Below are 20,245 nucleotides of genomic sequence, written 5' to 3' on the forward strand. Positions count from 1 at the left end.
TATTAATGGTAAGAAACATCTTTCATACCAAAGTATCACAAAATGTTTCACACAACTGAGTATAGTCAATACATGTAAGTACATGCAATACACAGAGATAACAATACAGTACTTCATACAGAATCTGTAGGTTTTATAGGGCAGTAACAGTGATTAAGGTTTGGTTTTAAACCAGTTAGAAGGATTTTCCTTTAATGAGAGTTATATATTTACATAAAGGAGAATATACTCCTAAACTCTCTAGGAAATGCATAAAACATTAAAGCTACATTTTCAAATTCTGGCAACATGATAGGAATTGTCACACTGGAATACAGACCAATAGTCCATCTAATCCAGCATTCTGTCTCCTTATAGTGACCTGCACAAAATATTTCTGAGGATTAAAACCCAGGCACTAATGCATCAAGCAATGCTAGGGGATATTTCTCCTTCCCTGCTCCCAACTGGTGGGAGTCTTCTTAATCAAATTGTGAAGACTGATAGCTTTACATCATAATGAAACTTTGAAAATCAACTATTTAGTCATTTTACAAGTGTTATATTTATTGAATATAGTTCAAAATGATGCAAAATATATACCAAATAAAAATTAGTAATGTCCAGGTTTACCCAATGAATTGCTGCCTATTGCAGTTATATCAGCGATTGTTAAGAATGGTGCTATTTATAACATTTTTGACATTGGTTAATGACATTTCTGTGTCTACACACATGTACACACTCATTAGGGATCAACTTCTGACAGTAAAATCTCAGTAGCTCTCATGATTTGGGTCTGATCCTGAAAGATACTGAGAACCCCTAACTTCCATTGACTTCAACAGAAGTTTAGGGCAGGCACTTCACCAAGGAGAGACTTAGAACCTCCCAGGATCTGGCCCTATATCTGTATATCAGTGTAGCTTTTAAAATGAAAACTCAGAGCTCAATCCAAACTTCTGATGAGCTGGAACATGAGTATGTATTTTGTAAACCTGCCCCATTGTGCTTGTGTACACAGCACAGCAGCCGATTTTCCATGATACACTGGTGATCTTATATTTGCATATCAGAAGGAGGACTGTGCCCTTACAGACCTGTTATAAATTGTAAAAAAAAGTTTCTACACCAACCCGAAACTGACAAAATGCAGTCTCCCAACAAATCAATACTCAGACTACAAACACTAAAACATGCTTGTACTTTGAATAATACAAAATTCCATGTATAGTATGCACATGCATAGTATAGTATGTATAGTATGCACATGCTATTTCAAATTTCATACTTGTGGAATTTTAAATGCAGACTTATAAAAACAAGAACCATCAAAACATGTTAGTAACAGAGCAGAGACAAAATGGCAAAGTTCAAAAAGCTGTAATTTTAATCATTTAGTGTCAAAATCATTGATCACTTTTTATTAACATGCATGGGAATGGTGCAGACAGCACATTATATGCATCAAAATATGTGCACATTAAAGAGTTAACCAAAGGCATTTCAAATTAAGACATACATTAAATCAAAGCAGGTACAACGTTCTTAAAACCAATGGAATCATTTTAAAGACCTGAGATTATCCTACCACCAACAAATCTTATACATACCTGTATGTACCTCGCCAATAAAAATATATTTGTTCAAAATAAATTGTCTATAATAGATCTGCTATTCTGATACTACCATGTAATAGAAATTCTCATATCTCATAAAACAATTTTAGTATTGAATGGCAAGGTACAGAATACACTAATTCTCTGTCCCAGACACATGCATGCACATACATTAAATCTAAGTTCAGAAGCATTTGCCAAACAAAGAATATCCACAGCAAGAGAGAGATAGAAAAAAAAATGAACTCACCCACTATACTCACTCACACAATTCCCCATTAAAGGAAATTCTCTCAGGGCCTTCTTGAGTCTTTTAATCATGTCTTGAAACTCTGGTGAGCCATTGATTCCACAGTGTTCTGGTGTGCTACAAGTTGTGCAAGCTGTGAGCAACAAGGCTGAACTCTGCGCACAGTGATATCACCTACTCCACCTTGATGTTTACTTTAGGGGGTTGGTCTGATGGATGTGCTAGTATACTTTAAGGAATGTTCTATTACTAAAGTTATAGCCCAGCCTTCTTAACTCTCTCACTGCTGTAACCCGTGAAATATAGTTTCAGTTCTACTGGAACACTATTTTATTCTGCCAAGTATCACATTAACTAGTCAAGTAAGAATAGTTTCAACTGTAGCTAACACCAAATGTATTGTAAGTCTTTAAAGAGCTCAAACTAACTGAACTTTAAAAGTATGTGAAAATTTTTAATCTGCATTCAAAGTGATATTAATATCTAAAAAGAATAAATGAATTATTTGAAAATGGCAGCAATGAGATGTTGCGTTGTGATACCTGGGAGCAAGCACCTCTCTTTTTATGGGAGAAAGGGAGAGATTCTGAGCGTTCAAACTAAGACACCCTAATATACTCAACCAATTGTTTAATGAAAGGTCAGCTCTTACCCATCACCCACAAAAGACAGAAGTAGGAATAGAGAAAAATGAAAAGAATTCCTTACTACTAATTAACCCATAAGGATCACTCAGAACCTGTCAATATTTTTGCCTTATCTTATCATTTAAAACTTTTAAATATGTATTGTTAGCTTTCTGGAAAAATATAACACCTATAAAAATTACCATAACCTAGTTGAGTGTGCTCTGATATCCCCTAGTGGCTGATACCTGCAAGATCATAATCTCGTATATATGAGATGGACTGAAGCCCCTGGTCCTCTACTGATGAATTGACAGATATGTTTGGTTCTATACAGACCTCTGGATTTCTAAGATATGAAGCCTGAACTCCCTGAATATGAATAAAGTTTGAGGAAAAGTACAGGCAAGTTAATGACCTGACTGAGATGGTAATCAGACATCACTTTAGACAGGAACTTAGAATCAGGATGAAGGATCACCTTATCTTCATGAAACAGTGTAGGAAGGATCAACAACCAGGTTTGTATCTGAGTAACTTTATGGGTTTATATTATGAGAATAGGAAAACAAACTGACATGCTAGATCAGGGGTAGGCAACCTGTGGCACGCGAGCTGATTTTCAGTGGCCGGAGGGGCTCTGCATTTTAATTTAATTTTAAATGAAGCTTCTTAAACATTTAAAAAACCTTATTTACTTTACATACAACAATAGTTTAGTTATATATTATAGACTTATAGAAAGAGACATTCTAAAAACGTTAAAATGTATTACTGGCACGCGAAACCTTAAATTAGAGTGAATAAATGAAGACTCAGCACACCACTTCTGAAAGGTTGCCGAACCCTGTGCTAGATCAAACCAGTAGCTCTTGTAGTTCAGTTTCCTGTCTCTGACATGAGCCAGGAACAGATGCTTCAGTGGAAGGTGAAAGAACTCCATAGTTGATAATTTGAAACTGCCAACTCATAAAGGAAGCTTCTTCCTAGTTCCTGACAGTTAGAGGTTGACTTATTCTCTAAAGCATGTGGGTTTAAATCCCTTCTATTTTTTAAATCCTATATAATACAGTTTTCTCATTATCCATACAATAGGTCTAATCCTTTTATAAATTTTACTAAACTCTTGGCCTCAGTGATATCCAGTGGCAATGAGTTCCACAGTTTAATCGCGCCCTGGCAAAAGGTATTTCTTTTTATCAATATTTTTGTAAATTTGCCGCCTTTCAATTTAATTGAATGTCCCTTGTTCTTATATTTTGAGAAAATACATACAGGAGTGCTGGATTTACCATCTGTACACCATTCCCTATTTCATATAATTATATTATGTTCCTTCTTATTCATCTCCTCTCTAATCAGTCTCATTCTCTTGCTGACTATCTCTGAACACCCATTATTTCTGTTATATCCTTTTTGAGACAGGATGACTAGAAATGAATACATGCCTACAAAAATACTGCACACAGAAATGAATACTGTATTCAAGGAGAGTGCATATAATTGATTTTTGCAATGACACTGAGGAATACTGCTTTCACAGAGAGATGGTAGAGAGATTCTGACAAAGGTTCAAAAAATATTAATACTATAATGTAAGTAGCTTGTGCCCCAGAGGGAATATACAGAACAATCCTTTCATAAACTTGGTTACAGAAGGGTGAACAAAAGCTGCTGATCCACCCTTTGAAGGGTAGAAAGTCAAGGTGACAGCCAGGTAGACCTTGACTGAACTCTGACACTGTTGATTGTTCCAAGTGGAGTAAACAGTCCAAGATGAAAGTGATGGAGGATCATCTCAGGTCTATTATCTTTGGATCTACGTAAATACAGAATCTCTCCCACTTCACTAAATAGGTTTGCGTAGATGAGGACTTCCTGCTTTCCAGGAGGATCTTTTGGACTTCGGCAGAACATTCTTGATTTAGTTTTCCAGCAGTCCAGAAGATAAATTTTGTCAGCCTGAAAGAATATGAATTCAGGTGGAGAACCTCATCCCAATCCTGAGACAAGAGAGCAAGTAAATTGGGAAGATGGATTTACAGCTTTTATATCAATTCTAGATGGCCCCAAGTTGGGACTTTCAACAGTACTCTGATTCCTTCTTGTACAATTTTCCAGATGGTCTTTGCGATCAAGGGATTTGAGAGAATGAGTAACTCCTGGCCCCAGTCCAGGATAATGGCATCCAGCAGTGTTGGTCCTGCCTGCCTTTGCAGTAGATCCAGATATTTGGTATTGTCTCTGGTGGAAAAGTGATTAGCTAGGGCTTTGCCCCATTTACAGAAATGTAAAGGCAGGATTGAGTCCTTAGGGGATTGTTCTTGCAACTGATTGTATTTTGCCTTTAAAAACCTGCTAAGACATTTTCTTTTCCCAGGAGATAAAAGACAATTACAATGAACTGATGGCAGGTGCTCCCCTCCTAGATCAAGACAGTCTGCTATTATAGCTGGCAATATCAGGCTTCCTTTGGTGTTTAGCCCCCAAGAGAGCTGACATGGGCGCTGAAAAACTGTTTTATTTTTTAACACAAAATAATAAAATAATATTTTAATAAAAATAATATCCACAGACCGAAGAGAATGGACCAAAAAGACAAGGGGAGCACTGAGGACACTGAGTGTTTTCAGAGTTTGTTGCATCTTCTACACTTCAGGAAAGAACTGAAGGGTGGCTGGGGCCTATTTACACTGCTGGAACCCTGCACAAGGGGTAGGGGAGTTTGTAAAGATACTGATCCCAGTAGACAGTATTCCACAAGATTTCAAGTTCACATTCCAAGGGTTAATCCCAAGAACAGGAATCCATGTGGGCAGTTCTCAAAGGCAAACTCTCTGTGCAATGTGCGAACATGATATCATTTTAAAATCCTAAGGATAGCAAGGCATTTCTAAAAGTCTTGACATCTAATCTCTCACAGTTATGGAACCTAATATTAAAATCTCCAGAATTTATAACTGGATTCCTGATGTATTGTATAACTTTACAGTGGAGTGTCAGACATTACTCTTAAATTCAGAAAGCATTACAAATATTTATATGGACATATCTAAACATTTCATTTCTTCAAGCAGTAAGATCCATAGATCCTATAATGGGCTTGAGGCCTGTTTGCATCTTGATGGAACTCAGACCTGTCAATCACTGGCACATCTTATGACCTTACTGATGAAGAGATGACATAACTTCCAGTATGGAAGTTGGGGAGCCTTGTATGTGTCTTCTTAAGAAATGTATGTCTCAATCCAAGAGACAATGCTGCATGAGTTCAGATGATGATGAGTTCTTTATCTTGTATGCCTCAGATATTCATAATCTGATCCACCTAGATATCAAAGTCTTTGAAGTCTTTTTGTTCCTTACAGCTAGGCGACAAGACAAAATTATGAGCTCTATCTTCTGAATACTTTAGTTTTGTGTAGATATATTTTTATTATTGTGCAGACATCAAAGCTGTTCCACAGCTTTCCCCTTGGACGCAGTGACTTGGGACAGAAAGCTTGCAGTACTGTCTCCTTTGAGACTTTAGGGATGAAAGATTGCTTTGTCCTGAGCAGGGCCGGCTCCAGGCACCAGCAAAACAAGCAGGTGCTTGGGGTGGCACATTTCTAGGGGCAGCATTCCGGTGCCAGCCATCATAGGTGCTGACTCCGGGGTATGGGGGAAAAGTGCCCCTGCTGCCCCAACTCGCCGCCCCAGCTCGCTGCCACTCCGCCTCTGCCTGCTCCCCTGAGCATGCCACCGCCGCTTCGATACTCCTCCCTCCCTCCCAGGCTTGCTGCACGCAAAATAGCTCTTTCGCGCAGCAAGCCTGGGAGGGAGGAGAAGCCGAGCGGCGGGGTGCTTGCGGGAGGTGGTGGTGGTGGAGCGGAGGTGAGCTGGAGCGGGGAGTGGTTCCTCTACCCCCCATTACTTCCTGCATCCCCCCTCACCCTAGCTCACCTCCGCTCCGCCTGCTTCCCTGGGTGTGCCACCACTCTGCTTCTCCCCCTCCCTCCCAGGCTTGCCACGTGCGAAACAGCTGTTTTGCGCAGCGAGGGAGGGAGGAGAAGCCGAGCGGTGGGCACTCGGGGGAGGAGGCGGGGCTGGGGATATGGGGAAGGGAGCTTGGGGTGGCAAAAATCCTAGAGCCGGCCCTGGTCCTGAGAACCACTATCTCAACATGAAAATAGAGTACTGGGGTTCTGTGGACAGAACTCTTCATTCCAATGCCCATCAGGCTGACATAATTGCTATTAAAAAACCCAATTGTTAGAGAGGGAATGCCTCCTTTATAAGTTCAGAAGAATATCTTATGGGGACATTTAGCAACAGGTTGACATCCAGTGAGGGGGCTACCTTGTGTAGTTGTGGAGAATGGATCAGAGAAAGTATCAGTGTCTAGTGATAAGTGATAATTATTTGGACCTTTCCCATATGTTGGATATACCTGATGTGTGTACCAGTAGGGCCTCATTTCTAAGCCAGTGATTGGCATCTCTATATTCTTCCCTCAAAACCACAGAAGACTAAGGGTTTTGGATCTTAGTACTCTGGAAAATGTCTTTACCAAGACTGATCTTGTTGTAATCAGCTCCTCTAAGCAGAAGTCCATTGAATGAGCTGTGATAAATAACAAAAGAAAATTGTAACTCTAGCTACACTCTCCTCCCCACTCTGTAAAATTCACATGAGCTGTGACATTCAGCCATATAGCCTAACCTAAACTGAGGACAACGAGACTTAATCCTTCTACTAAAATACTCTACATCAGTAAAAACAAAAAGCTTTGTAAATCATATCAAGAGGCAGCAAAGGGGTTCACAACATAATCCAGACAGCAAGGGCTGAGAACTACTCACATTGATATCTAGTGTTCCTCCTTGAGGCCAATCCAAGAAACAGTATTGACTTGCTCTACAGAGAAGCCAGCCCTTCTCTGAACCAGAGGGTATATCTATGCTGCAGCTGGGAGTGAGCCTCCCAGCCCGGGCACAGAGACTCCCACTAGCAGGGCTCAAGCTAACACACTCAAAATAGCTGTGTGGGCCTTTCAGCTGCGCTATCCACTTGAGCTCAAGCCTAGAGTCTCAATGTCCAGACAGCTATTTTTAGTGCTAGCTCGAGCCCCACTAGCCTGAGTTTGTTTACCTGGGCTGGGATGCTAGCGCGCAGCTGCAATGTAGATATCCTCAGAGAGGATTGCTGTGATAGAGGGCTTTTGAGGGAGGAGTGAGTGTGAGGAATGGTGGAGGAGGTATCCCACAATTCTCTGGAATAAAGATGATCTTTGCTCTAGATTCCATATTTTCTCTCTCCCCTTGAAACTATCTCTAGTCATCTTCCATTCTGCACAGACATAACACAAAGCCTTAAATGCAATTTTCTGCAAGAGAATCACTCAAATTTCCACAGTGAACAGGATTAACTGCTGCACCACCAAACACAATAAATTTTATTTACAAATATTTGGTACAATTTAGTTACTATGATTTTTTTTAAAGAAAAATAAAAACAAACAAAAAACAAAACAAAAAAACAGTAGGAAAGGTTATATCCTATCTCAATTTGAAACCTTTACTGGAAAGACTTTTCTATCCTTGGGGGGGAGTTGATTTTGGTTTTCAGAAAAACCCTCTACTGAGATGCCAATTTCATATTTGCCAGCATCTTTTTAACTACTATGTATGCCAAAGAAAAACAAGACCATCACATGGATAAAACACTTGAGGGCCCCATCACAGACTCAAATGCATTCAGTTTCAAATGTTTATTCCTTATTTCAAGAGATGAATATTCTGCATGTGCTGTTCTGAGTGATGAACTGACCTTTCCAGCAATATCATAACCACAACACTGTGCTAAAGGAATTAAAAGTTATCAGTCTCTATCACCTTCATAATCCACTATGGGATAAAAAAAAAAAGTTCAGTTTCTCCTGTTCATATGCCTTCAGGACCCCCCTCCAATCTGACATTTCTTAATCCTATCTCATTTTTCAGGTCATCAATTTGATCTCTCAGCGAGCTTTACAGTTGTTGGCATTCTCAGTTAGAAAAGTGTCATGTTCATTGATCTTTATCTTCATGTCTTCAATTTTTCTCTAAGCCTGCTGCAGTTGTTAACTGAAGATTTTGAACTTCTTTTCCATTCCACACATTTTAGCCTGAATTAGCATTAACCTTTAGCGAACATCTGATGAGTTAATACAAAGCAAGCGTAGCATCACTTGGTAAATCAAATATACTTCCTATTGGTGCAAAACTGCAAGCAGCCAGGCCTGGTTCACAAATACTGTAAAAATAGGCAAATCAAAATCCTTGAACCGTATTGGCTCTCCTTTCCCCCTCCTTAACACAATCAAAATCAAGTAAAAACAATTACCTTAAGACACCAAAATGCATGAAAGGCAATAAAAATAAATTACAGAAAGCCAAATGCCACAGAAAGCTACCAAATCTTATTCTGCCCATAAAACTCCCAATGTTTCATTCTTTTCTTTTTTTAAATATTCTCAGAAAGATCACAATGGAGTTAGTACTTTTTATAAAATAGAATTAATAGCAAATAAAATATAATTACCCTTGGAAAATTCTGAGCTATGATTTCACACTATCACCACAGCTTGGTGGGGAAAAAATAAAGAAAAATTCTCTAAAAGGGGGTGAAAAACAGGAAAGAGAAAGACTAACTATTGCAAACAGTAACAGTACAAACATACTCTAGGCAGGTGTGATACAACAAAGCAACAGCACCATCCCTAGGGTAGTTGAAGACGCTTTGTTTTCAGCCAGGTGCTATACTGCACACAAGTGTGGTGATACTTCCTAGTATCATAACACCCACTTTATACCCCTAACTTTCATCAGAAACATTGTAACAAAAACTTGAGCTTTCCAACTATGAAAAAATATCAGAAAAACAGACAATAAATAAGTCCTCATTGCACCAGTTTTAAATAAAGGTGTGATTTTAAACTCATGCAAAAGGGTGAGTTTGACACTCTTATGGGCAGTTTAAAAAGGCTGATTTCACTTTTAGGTTACATTGATTAGCAATCAGTTTAAGATAAACTGAAATAAGAGTGTCCACACATAGATTTCCATAATTTTAAATCAGTTTAAAAACCATTTAAAGTTAAATCAGTGCATTTTTCTTGTATAGACAAGAGTATGGAGAACAAATAGGGTGAGGGCACTTTAGGACCTGACCTTGTTTTTGGTGATGGTCAGACATTGCATTGAAAGGAACAAGTCTATGATTTTATAATTTTCTGTCTGGCAGGGTACAACTAAAAGAATAAATAGGTACAAAAGTTTTAAAATATCTTTTGACTTAATATACTGGTATCCTGCTTTCACTAAGGCTTGGTCTACACTACCACTTACCTTGAGCGCTGTAAGTTACAGCAACCTAAACATTGGTGTGGACAGCACTATGTCGGTAGGAGGACTTCTCCCACTGACATAGCTACTGCCTCTTGCAGAGGTGGATTTACTATGCTGACGGACAGCTCCCTCCCATCAGCATAATAAAATACATGCTAATAAAACTTGTGCAATGACATGGACTATCAATATGGGGTATTACAGCTGGAGACATGTTTTTTTCCTCTGGAGGGGCACATGACAGAGAGATAGATAGTCAGTACACTTTCTACTTCTCCACTAAATATTTACCCTCCACTTCTACACCAGAGTTCTTTAGTCTTCTATAGCATAGAAATACCATGTTAATCTAAAAATTCAGGGCCATGTGTGTTTGATTCAGTAGAACAAGATCAACCTATCAAAGACAGTTCAAAATACTGGATGCTGCTCATATGAAGAAAGGCGCTAATGAAAACAACTATCCAGTAAAATGTTAAGATGGTAAAAACATTACACATGCACATATAAAGTTCTATATAAAGCCCTTAAATTACTTCCCATTTCTGCAAAATGTACAGCATATTCTACAACACTGAATGAGTGAGTTAAAAAGACACATGCTATTAGCAGCAGTTTACCTGAGGATCTTCTTGGGAATCTGAGATGGTGAAGAATGACTCTTAATTTTCTGTTCAGAATCCTCTGTCAACATCTCTTCCATTTCTGCTTTGTCCTTTGCCACTGTATCTTCATTTGGAAACTCCACTCCAGCCTTGTTCTGGTAGGTGTTTGGTTCAGCCTGTGCTGGTTCACATCTATACATGAAAACAATGGATGGCTTCTCACTGGAGTCTGTTTTTGACTCACTGAACCAATGGTGGCGTTGAACTGGAGGAGGGGGCAGCATATGTATAACAGTTCCATCAAGACCCACTAGTTTCCCTTTTTCTCTTTCCTTCTCTTTGTCTTCCTCATCATCAGTCTTTCTGCGGCGGAAGAAGCTCTTAAAGGATATCCAGCGCTTGGGTTTTGCATCAGCAGCTCGTCTACCTTCTGAATGCAGTATTGACTCTGCCTCTGTTGATCTAATGGGACTGGTTGGTTTGCTCCAGTTGCTGAAATGTCTTTGCAACAGATTACTTGCATGATAGGGTGAAGAAGTGGAACGTGGAGGGGGAAATGGAGGTGCTTGCTCTATTTTGGGACTTGTGGTATTATGAGTGCCTGTTACTGGCTTCGACGAATGGGTGGTAAGTGGCTTTGAAAGTGTATCCTTCTGCATTTTAGTGGTAGTGCTTTCTGTGGCACTGGATACTTCAGTATCATTGATGGGTTGTGCGGTAAAGAGAGATTTGGGTCGTACCAGGCTGCTTTTAGTGGTATCTGCATCAGGTGGTAGGGAATATAATTCTTCCACACTGCAAGATTTGGGTCCTGATTGAGGTGTTTCTGGAGGAGACTGTGGGGGCTGGATAGAAGCCACAATCTGTGAAAGCACCGTGTTTGCATTTTCCCTATTGCTGCTGCCACCAGAAGTCTCCTGTGCTTCTTCCATTTTGGCTGCAGGCTCTTGACTTGTCTTCTGAACTCTTGTTGGGGAGCTGTGGTCAAAACTATGACTTCTTTGTGGTGGTGTCTGAACTTTGCTGAGACAGCTATTGTACTCTTGAACTTTCTGAGCCACAGAACCCAGTTTACACTCTGTGCTATTAGTTACCCCCTTGGGTTGGGTAAATTCAGTGGATTTGCTGGGTATATTTTCAGAGATTTTGCTTTCTGTTTCTATTTCTTCATATGTGTGGCTTATTACACTTGTAGTTTTATCTTTGATGGATAGCTCTCCACTGGTCCCTAGAAAACTTTTATAGATGGCTAAATTATCATACGCATTTGGATTGATTACAATAGGAACTTTGATAGCATTCTTTGAACTCCTAGCATATGTAGGTTCATCATGAATGATAATTGGGAAAGGTGGCATGCCAGCATTGTTGTAACTATTAAATTTTATCTCAGACAAATTGGGTGACTTCACTGGGATGGTTTTTGAAGAAATATTTGTGGCTGTAGGTGAAGTAGGAGCAGATTTGTGGCTGCTTTTCCTTGGAGGGACAGAAGGTCCTGAACTATTAGCGATTAATTCCACCTTAGGTATCTTCTGTCGTGGGCTAGTACTAGAGGTCCATACTTCTTGGTATCTAACTGCACTGGATTTTTTTAGATTGGCATTTACTCGCCCAGATGATGCGGTAGTAGATATAATCGGTGCACCTGGAGTTCCTGGTGAATTTGGGTTAGATGGCATACTTTTGGTTTCTGAGCTTTCAGTCTGACCATCCACACACTCATTGGTCATGGCTGCTGACACATCTACTATAGTATAAGGCTTGCACACTGGTTGTTCCATATTTACCACTCTGTAAGGTTTGGCTTGATCTTCCATTGGTACCAAGTTTATAGTCACTGCTTGACCAGTAACATCTGTAGCACTTTTGCTTTCTTGATGATCACTTTGTACTGCAATCTTGCCATCCTTCTCTTCCAATCTAAGTGCAAGAACTGCCTTGTGAGTCTCTAGAATGTTTGCAGTGTTTCTGGAAGTTTTTGACATGTCTTTCACTATCTGCTTATCACAAAGACTCTCATAATCTGGTTCAATCAACTTGATCTCCTTAGGGGTACTGGGAGATAACCTTCCATTGCAGAGTTTTTGAGATGAGCTGCTGATTGTTCCAGAGCGAGACTCTTCAGTCAAAGAAGAATCAGGAGATGTGGAATCAGATGACACCATACTCTGCATGCTTTCTTGCCCATAAAGGATCACAGTTTCTTCTCCATAACCATTTAAAATTTCATCATAGCTATCATCATAGTCTACAGCACAGATCCTCTGGAGAGACTTGTTCCTTAAAGGCACAGTGTTCCATTTTTTGTCAACACAAAACCGGACAGGAGACAGGGTGTTAGCTCTAAAGTTAGCAAAGCGAGGTTGGCCGCGCATGCGAATTTCCATTGCTAGCAGCTCTTCATCACTTTCATCCCAACTCTCATGCTCTTCCTGCATGCTGCCAAAAAACATATCATCCTCACTCTCATCTCCACTGGAGAATTCTGGGTAACAGAAACGTCCACCTTCATTACTTATTACTTCAGTGCTTCCACTCAGAATAACATGCTTACTATGTGAATCCTTCATTCCACCCATCATGCAGCTTGGAGGGATCTGTCTTTCTAATGATCTTTTATAGCAATTATTTATTCTTCCCAAGAATGTTTCCCTTGAGTTCATTTCATTTCCTGTTAGCTGAGGTGTGGTATCCAAACCTGCAATTTCCTTCAACACTTCTGTCAGTCCATTATTATTGTTATTTGGTATCTTACCTGCACTATCACTGTTGCCATAAGGCCTATGAACATGGCTATAACCTTCAATTTCATCTTCATTATTATTGTTCAGTGGCTTTTTGTTTAAAACAGTCTTGTTTCGGTTCCACCCTATAATTACTGGCTTGTTTTCACAATGATCAGGTGTGCTGATCTCACCACTGACACTCTGTCCATCTACCACCATCATGGTGGGTTTCACAGCTATAGTGGGTTTCTTTGCTACAGGGGGTCGGAAATTTCCTGTACTTCTACCACGGTGGTTGTTGCTGTGGTTTGCATTGGTTTTCAGATTGCCATGCGAGAGGGAAGTCTTTTCAGAGGCTGGGGGCAGTTGGTGCAAGCTTTTGGGTTTGAAGCAGTTTTTACATTCACCAGGTTTCCAGACGTGTTCAGTGAAGGTGTTGCAAGCAGACATTTTCCCAGAGCTTTGCACCTGATGCTCCACTGTTCAGTGCATGGTAAGAACTTCATCCATTCGTTTTCACTCTGCTCATTTATTCTGGCTACGCTTTCAAATAGTGATCTTTCTAAAAAATGAAAGAAAACAAAAGATAAGAATGGGGAAAAACAACAACATTCAGTGACAAGTGAATGACTGTGTTTATACTCATATTCTGACTGTTTCTCCTTTTACAACACTTACTCCTGGGGGAATAATGTGCTGCTGCGCAAAGCAGAATTTACAGAGAATTAATGTTCTGCGCAAAATTTCATTTGTTCCCACAGAATTGGTGCTGCACAGCTGCTGGCTGCCACTAGGGACTACTGGTCCTGGCAGAGCCTGGCTCCCCAGCTTGCAAATAGAGGACACTGTTGGGGGTGGGGGGGAATTGGAGGGTTCCCGGCAACTGCGGTTCCCGGCATACTCTGAAGGAAGGAGGTGGCATGTGGGCCTCACAGTGAGCAGATTGCCCAGCCCAGCAGAGATGGAGGCCCTGTGCAGGGTCAGCCCTGCACCGCCCAATACTGAAATCCCCACAGGAAACTCCATACAAGCCCAGTCTGACCAGCATCAGGCTGTTTCTCCCTATGGATCCCCAGGTTCTGGGAGGAGAGACTACAGGTGCCCCGGATGGGGGGTGCCCCGTGGCTGTGCTCTGGGGTTTGTGTGGAGATGCCTGGCCTGGCGACTGGGCTCTGGGGAAGAGGGGGTACAAGTGTCTGGGCTAGGGGGTGCCCCACGCAGCCCCCTATAGTACCCCCAAATAATCTTTCCCAGTACACACAGACCCCCTCCAGCACTCCCCAACTGTACCCCCCTCCCAACTCCCCATCCCCCTGGCACTGTCCTCTATTTGGGAGCCTCTATATGGTAATCCTATGGGGGCAGGACAAAACCCCAAGAATCAACAAAAGACCGGAGTGGCAGAGTTTTCCCCCAAGATGTGCCCAGCTGGCATGTGACACACCCAGACTGAGGTGCACAACAAAAACATAACAGAGAAACAGAAACTGGGTTGTCATACAGGTTCCTTTAACGTTCTGCTCCTGGGGGAATCTATTTTGTTCTCTGTACTGTTACAGAAATGTTTTCTGACAGGTATTTTGAAATAAATTACCAAAATAATTGAAACTGGCATGATTAGATTGTATTATTTTCACAAATAAAATATACAGAATTTTAAAATATTGTGCGCAAAATTTTTGTGTAGCACAGAATTCCCCCAGGAGTAAACACTCTTAGCAATGATTTAAAAGAACCAAGTAGTCTCTGACAACTTATAGATCTTTATTGACTTCTACAAAACCAAATATCTGAAATACGAAACAATTACATATAGATAGGCCCCTACCAAATTCACAGCCATGAAAGATGTATCACAGACTGTGAAATCTGGTCTTTTGTGTGCTCTTATCCTATACTATACAGATTTCACAGAGGAGACCAGCATTTCTCATATTGGGGGTCCTGACCCAAAAAGGAGTTGCAGGGGGTGTGGGGGGGGCGAGGGTCACAAGGTTATTTTAGGGGGGTTGCGTTATTGCCATCCTTACTTCTGCACTGCCTTCAGAGCTGGGTGGCCGGAGAGTGGTGGCTGTTGGCCAGGTGCCCAGTTCTGAAGGCCACACCCTGACAGCAGCAGCGTGGAAGTAAAGGTGGCAATACCACACCATGCCATCCTTACTTATGTGCTGCTGCTGGCGGTGGCTCTGCCTTCAGAGCTGGGCTCCTGCCCAGCAGCCACCGCTCTCCAGCTGCCCAGCTCTAAAGGAAGTGCCACTGCCAGCAGCAGTGCAGAAGTAAAGGTAGCAGTAGCACAATCCCTCCTACGATAACCTTGCGACCTCCTCTCATAACTCCTTTTTGGGTCAGGTCACTTACAATTACAACACAATGAAATTTCAGATTTAAATAGCTGAAATCATGAAATTTATTATTTTAAAAATTCTATGACCATGAAATTGACCAAAATAGAGCGTGAATTTGGTAGGGCCCTAGATATAGAACTGGTGGGCCGCAAGACAGTGTTTACATTGACCGTCGACAGGCACGGCTGCCCGCATCTCCCAGTGGCCACGGTTTGCGGGAAGTGGCAGCCAGCATGTCCCTGAAAAGTGACAATGATTAGGAATATATAGCGTTAAATTCCTACTAATTCAGTGCTATTGACCTTCATTTCTGCCTGATAAATTGGAAGCTGAGAAATATGGGACCTAAAACTAAAAAATAAAGGCATGTCGCCACAGAAATGTCCTCTAAAATATCAGACAGGATAGGGATGGTGAAAGAATATGTTTAGTTTTCTCAAATGTGATTTAAAGCATTTGATTTAGGTTCAAAGGTGAATGTTCTTTTGCTTGACTGAGAAAACCTGCCTGAACAATTCAATTTAATTCATAGTTATCTGAAAAAAAGCCTTTCAGTCATGTTTCCATCAAGGTCAAATTATTACTGGGTAGATACTTTAGCCAAAGAGAAAATAGTTACTCAAAAAAGAGAGCTGAATAAAAGACATCGGTCCATTATATGCAGAAAGTCACGCGCTTCAGTTTCTTCATGGCATTACCTTTAGTCAACTTAGAACAGAAACAATAAAACTATCTTAAACCATATGCATGATGCAAGAAAATGCTTCTTTTAGTCACAGGTTTGTTTCACTTATATTCTTCCTATCAAATCTGCAATACAAGTAAAAATTTCCCTCAGCTTACTGGAAAACTATTTGAGAATGAGTTTGATCAGTTCCTGATATAACTAGCCCCATGTCAAAAAACAGACATGAACCCACTAAATGTGAGCCTTCAGAATATGTAGGATTTGAGTCTTTCATGAATTGATGTCTCACCAGTTTAAAGCCGCCGGGCCAAATTCATCCCAATGTAACTTCACAGAATCATTTTTAATGTAAAAATACAAGAAACAAGAGGTAATTCTTTCTATTTTGTTAGACCATTTGAATGATCAATATACATTTTTGATCACAGAAATAAATGCAAGCTGTGTAAATAGACCTACCCAGTAAATATAGCTCTCAAGCTGATTTAGTGGATGGCATGTTATCAACAGGATTGCTACGCTGTAATTCACCAAAAACACAATTGGCTTTCATCACAATATGGCATACAATAGACGCTATTAATAAAATCGGGCATTTGTATTAATGTCAATTTTCTCAAGTACAGTATAGCAAGGTGCCTTATTATTCACACGATGATATAAGAGAGCTGCATAAGAAGCACCCCTGTTCAAACACCAGATGGGGCTGCAGTCTAGCACTAGAACAATTTCATCAAGCACATTCATGGCAAGTTCTCATATTTCATACATTGACTAATGATGTAGAGAGACAAAGCTTTTTCCCTTGAAGATAGTCCCCCAAACCTTTCTCTATATGATCTAACAGATATTAGCTTTGCCAGACACTGATCTATTCAAATGTTAAGCCTTTGGTTTTTACTTTTCCTTCTTTGTTGAACTCGTTGAAACAGCTATGCTAGCCCAACCCCAAACAACCTCATCATATACTCTTATTATAAAAGTTACATTCAAGAAATGAGTTTCTGAAATATTTAAGAGAAAGAAGGGAAGTGCTAGAATCTCTCAGTCTGGTGATCTCCCTGCTTTCATGTATCCACTATGTAAAAGAGGGAAAAAAAGATACTGTTTTGAGTTCAAACAAAATGTTTTCTTAGTTAATACATTTCTATTCCATAAAATCTCTGAGCAAATAATTAAAACAAAAGAGTAAGTGTGAATGTGGTTTTTAAGGTTTAGCTGGTTTTTACTACCTCTCTGAGAGACAGACAGGACACACTTGCTTTGAAATTCTATCACAAAATGGACAGTTTTATGTATCAGTCCCCTTTAATTCAAACATTTTCTGCTAAAAAGATTGTGGAAAAAATGATGGAGACTAGCATATTTCATATCTTTGGGTTATTACAAGGTTTTATTGTTCAATTACTGATTTTATTTACTCCCTCTTGTCCACAGACGCTGAAACTGATCAACTTTTTTCCTCCTCCAAATTAGAGTTACATACTGAAAAATGAATCTGAATGTTAGATGTAAGAAATTGGCAGAAACCAGGGAGCTTCATATTTACAAAGCACTGCTCAAGTTAAAATATTAAAATGATGTAGTCATAGCTGTACACAAACTTACGCTTGCATATTCCAAAGGCACCAGTATAGAAATCAAGCTCACATTAGGCATACACTAGCCATTAACAATTTAGAACATTAACACTTAATATAAATGGTTTACACACAGCCTCATGACATGACATAGTTTTCTGATATAGCCTGCGAAGTGGGCAAGAGTCATTCAGTTAATAGTTCATAAACTACAGATTGGTTTCCAGACAGTCACGGATTGGTTTTAGACAGTCACAGGATGTTTGATTTGTGAGCACTCCACGTAACATCCTCTGAAATCATCTGCAGCTGTGAAAAGGGAACTCTGCACCTTCAAACCATAGAAAATTGTGTTGTTTGCGAGCTAGAAAAAGTAAAGGAATTCAAATATCTATCACTTTCTTATTTTAATACCAAAGGCACTTTGCAATATTAAGAGCTAAATTTATAGCAAACCTGAAGTTTAAAAATCAGTGTTTGAACTCTATAAAGATAGAAAAAAGTCTATTCCTTTCTTCACTGGTACATAACTCAATAATGATTTGACATATTTTGCTGAACTTCTTTCTCCCCTTCCTAGCCCTTAAAATGACAATGGCTGAACTCTTTCAACCTTAACTATAGGTTTGCTACTGTGTTGACCTCACATTCTGAATGTTGTTCTGGTAGCTGTTACCAGCAAGAGCTATCATTTGATAGTGTGCAGCAGAGTCCACTGAAGCTAATGGAAACACATATACAAAAGTACATCATGTTAAAAAAAGGAATAATTTAAAATTTCACTTGACTGAGAGAATCTAACATCATTCGCTTGTGAGTTCATTTTGCTCTACTATTCAAGAGAAAGGTGCTCAGGAAACTGATACACCCCAGCCCTGATAATTTTATTCTTCTTCTTCAGATATCAAAAGAACATATTCGGTCTCTCCCTCCATAGTTTGCATGCCACCACTCAACAAGCTACCTAGCCATTGAAGCAAATGAGAAAAACTCTGTGGAAATTCCTATCCCTAAGTGATCACTATAATGAATGATAAGAGACTTACATGGAAATATCAGGGCTAATTAAAACCTGAACAGACACATCCACTATAATCAGAAATTGGGCTTCTCAAGTAAAAGATAATACTTAAAGCTGATATGTTATTCATCCATAGACCTCAAAGCACTTAAGAAATGTGAGCAAGCATTACCATCCACATTTTACACATGGGGAAACTAAGGCTCAGTGAAATTAAATAACTTAAAATTCACACAGCAAGTCAATGGAAGAGCCCAGAATAGAATCCACGTCTCGCCTCCTAATTTAGTGCTCTAGCCACTGGATCATACTTCCTCGTTCACTAGATGGATGAACCAGTAAAACAACAGTTTGACAACACTATAGACCAAATTCAATCCTGTACAAGGGTGTACTGCTCTACTGAGTTCAACAGATATGCAACTGTTTACCTCTGGGCTGAATTTGGCCCACTATGCTGAAATCAAGCTCATGAAAATGTAACAAACTATTCCACTTATCAGTGCAGTATGGTGCAAGATGACAGATTCAAGGCCTCTGTATAAGGATGAAGAGATGATCTGTTGAGACATCTTGATGTCAGGTGCTTGAACCTTGTATTGAAATGCAGAGGTATTTTTATGGCTCTTATTTATTGACCTCTTCTCAATTGCGTGCCTAAAGATAGTAATACATGCATTTCAGGCATTTTTCTTCTCTTTCCACAATGTATTTCAGGCATTTTTCCTTTGTTCTAAATAATTTCAGGTTGGCAGTGCTCCCTTAGATGAATGCTGGCTGAATCACAATGATGGCCTCCTCCAATAAAACTTTATACCAACATTATTCAGTTAAAAAGAACATAATTGGTATGCACCATTCCCTACAATTTCAACATTTAAAAATGAATAGCCTTAGTAAGTACCAGATGGTGACATGTACTAATTAATCAGGCCTGCTCACTGAATATGTTAAAATGAATGCACCTATTAGACCGTGTTTTCAACGCTCTATGCTGCAAAAAAATTCTCTTAAATGAGTGCCTGTTACATTTATTGGCAATATGGACAAGTATGTGTTTCAATCATTTGCCATTGCAATACCATCACTTTTGATCACTAGGTACTTCATATCAAAGTACAGGTTTATTTTTGTGTTTCCTCTTTTGGGGAAAGGATGTTTACTTCAGCATACCCATTTGTGGCAAGAATTTCACCATTCTTAGTTTTCAGACAGAGTTGCAGCCACCAAGATTCTCTCCTGACAGTTATTTAGCTAGTAATCAACACAAGCCTCTGTAGTAATCAACACATTATTCTCTCAACACCCTCCAACCATCAGAGAACTCTGCCTTTGCAGCACTTGCAGCCCATAGAAATGTGCAATAGGAATCCAACTTAGGTTTCGTGGATGGGAGTTCATAACACTACCGCAAAACCACTAGGCCTTGCCTG

At 39.8% G+C, this 20,245-nt stretch overlaps 1 protein-coding gene across 19 annotated transcripts in view; it reads right to left on the reverse strand.

The window, feature by feature from the left end:
- Window positions 1-20,245, reverse strand: part of PEAK1 (pseudopodium enriched atypical kinase 1) — a 261,455-nt gene that overhangs the window by 54,911 nt on the left and 186,299 nt on the right. For all 19 annotated transcript variants that reach the window (XM_039493412.1, XM_039493411.1, XM_039493409.1 and 16 more), the window contains one exon: window positions 10,465-13,740. In XM_039493412.1, coding sequence (XP_039349346.1) covers window positions 10,465-13,628 — 3,164 coding nt within the window. In that variant the 5' untranslated portion in view covers window positions 13,629-13,740. The remainder of the gene's footprint in view (window positions 1-10,464; window positions 13,741-20,245) is intronic.

The sequence above is a fragment of the Mauremys reevesii genome, linkage group 10 (genome assembly GCF_016161935.1).
Source record: "Mauremys reevesii isolate NIE-2019 linkage group 10, ASM1616193v1, whole genome shotgun sequence".
Classification (NCBI taxonomy): domain Eukaryota; kingdom Metazoa; phylum Chordata; order Testudines; family Geoemydidae; genus Mauremys; species Mauremys reevesii.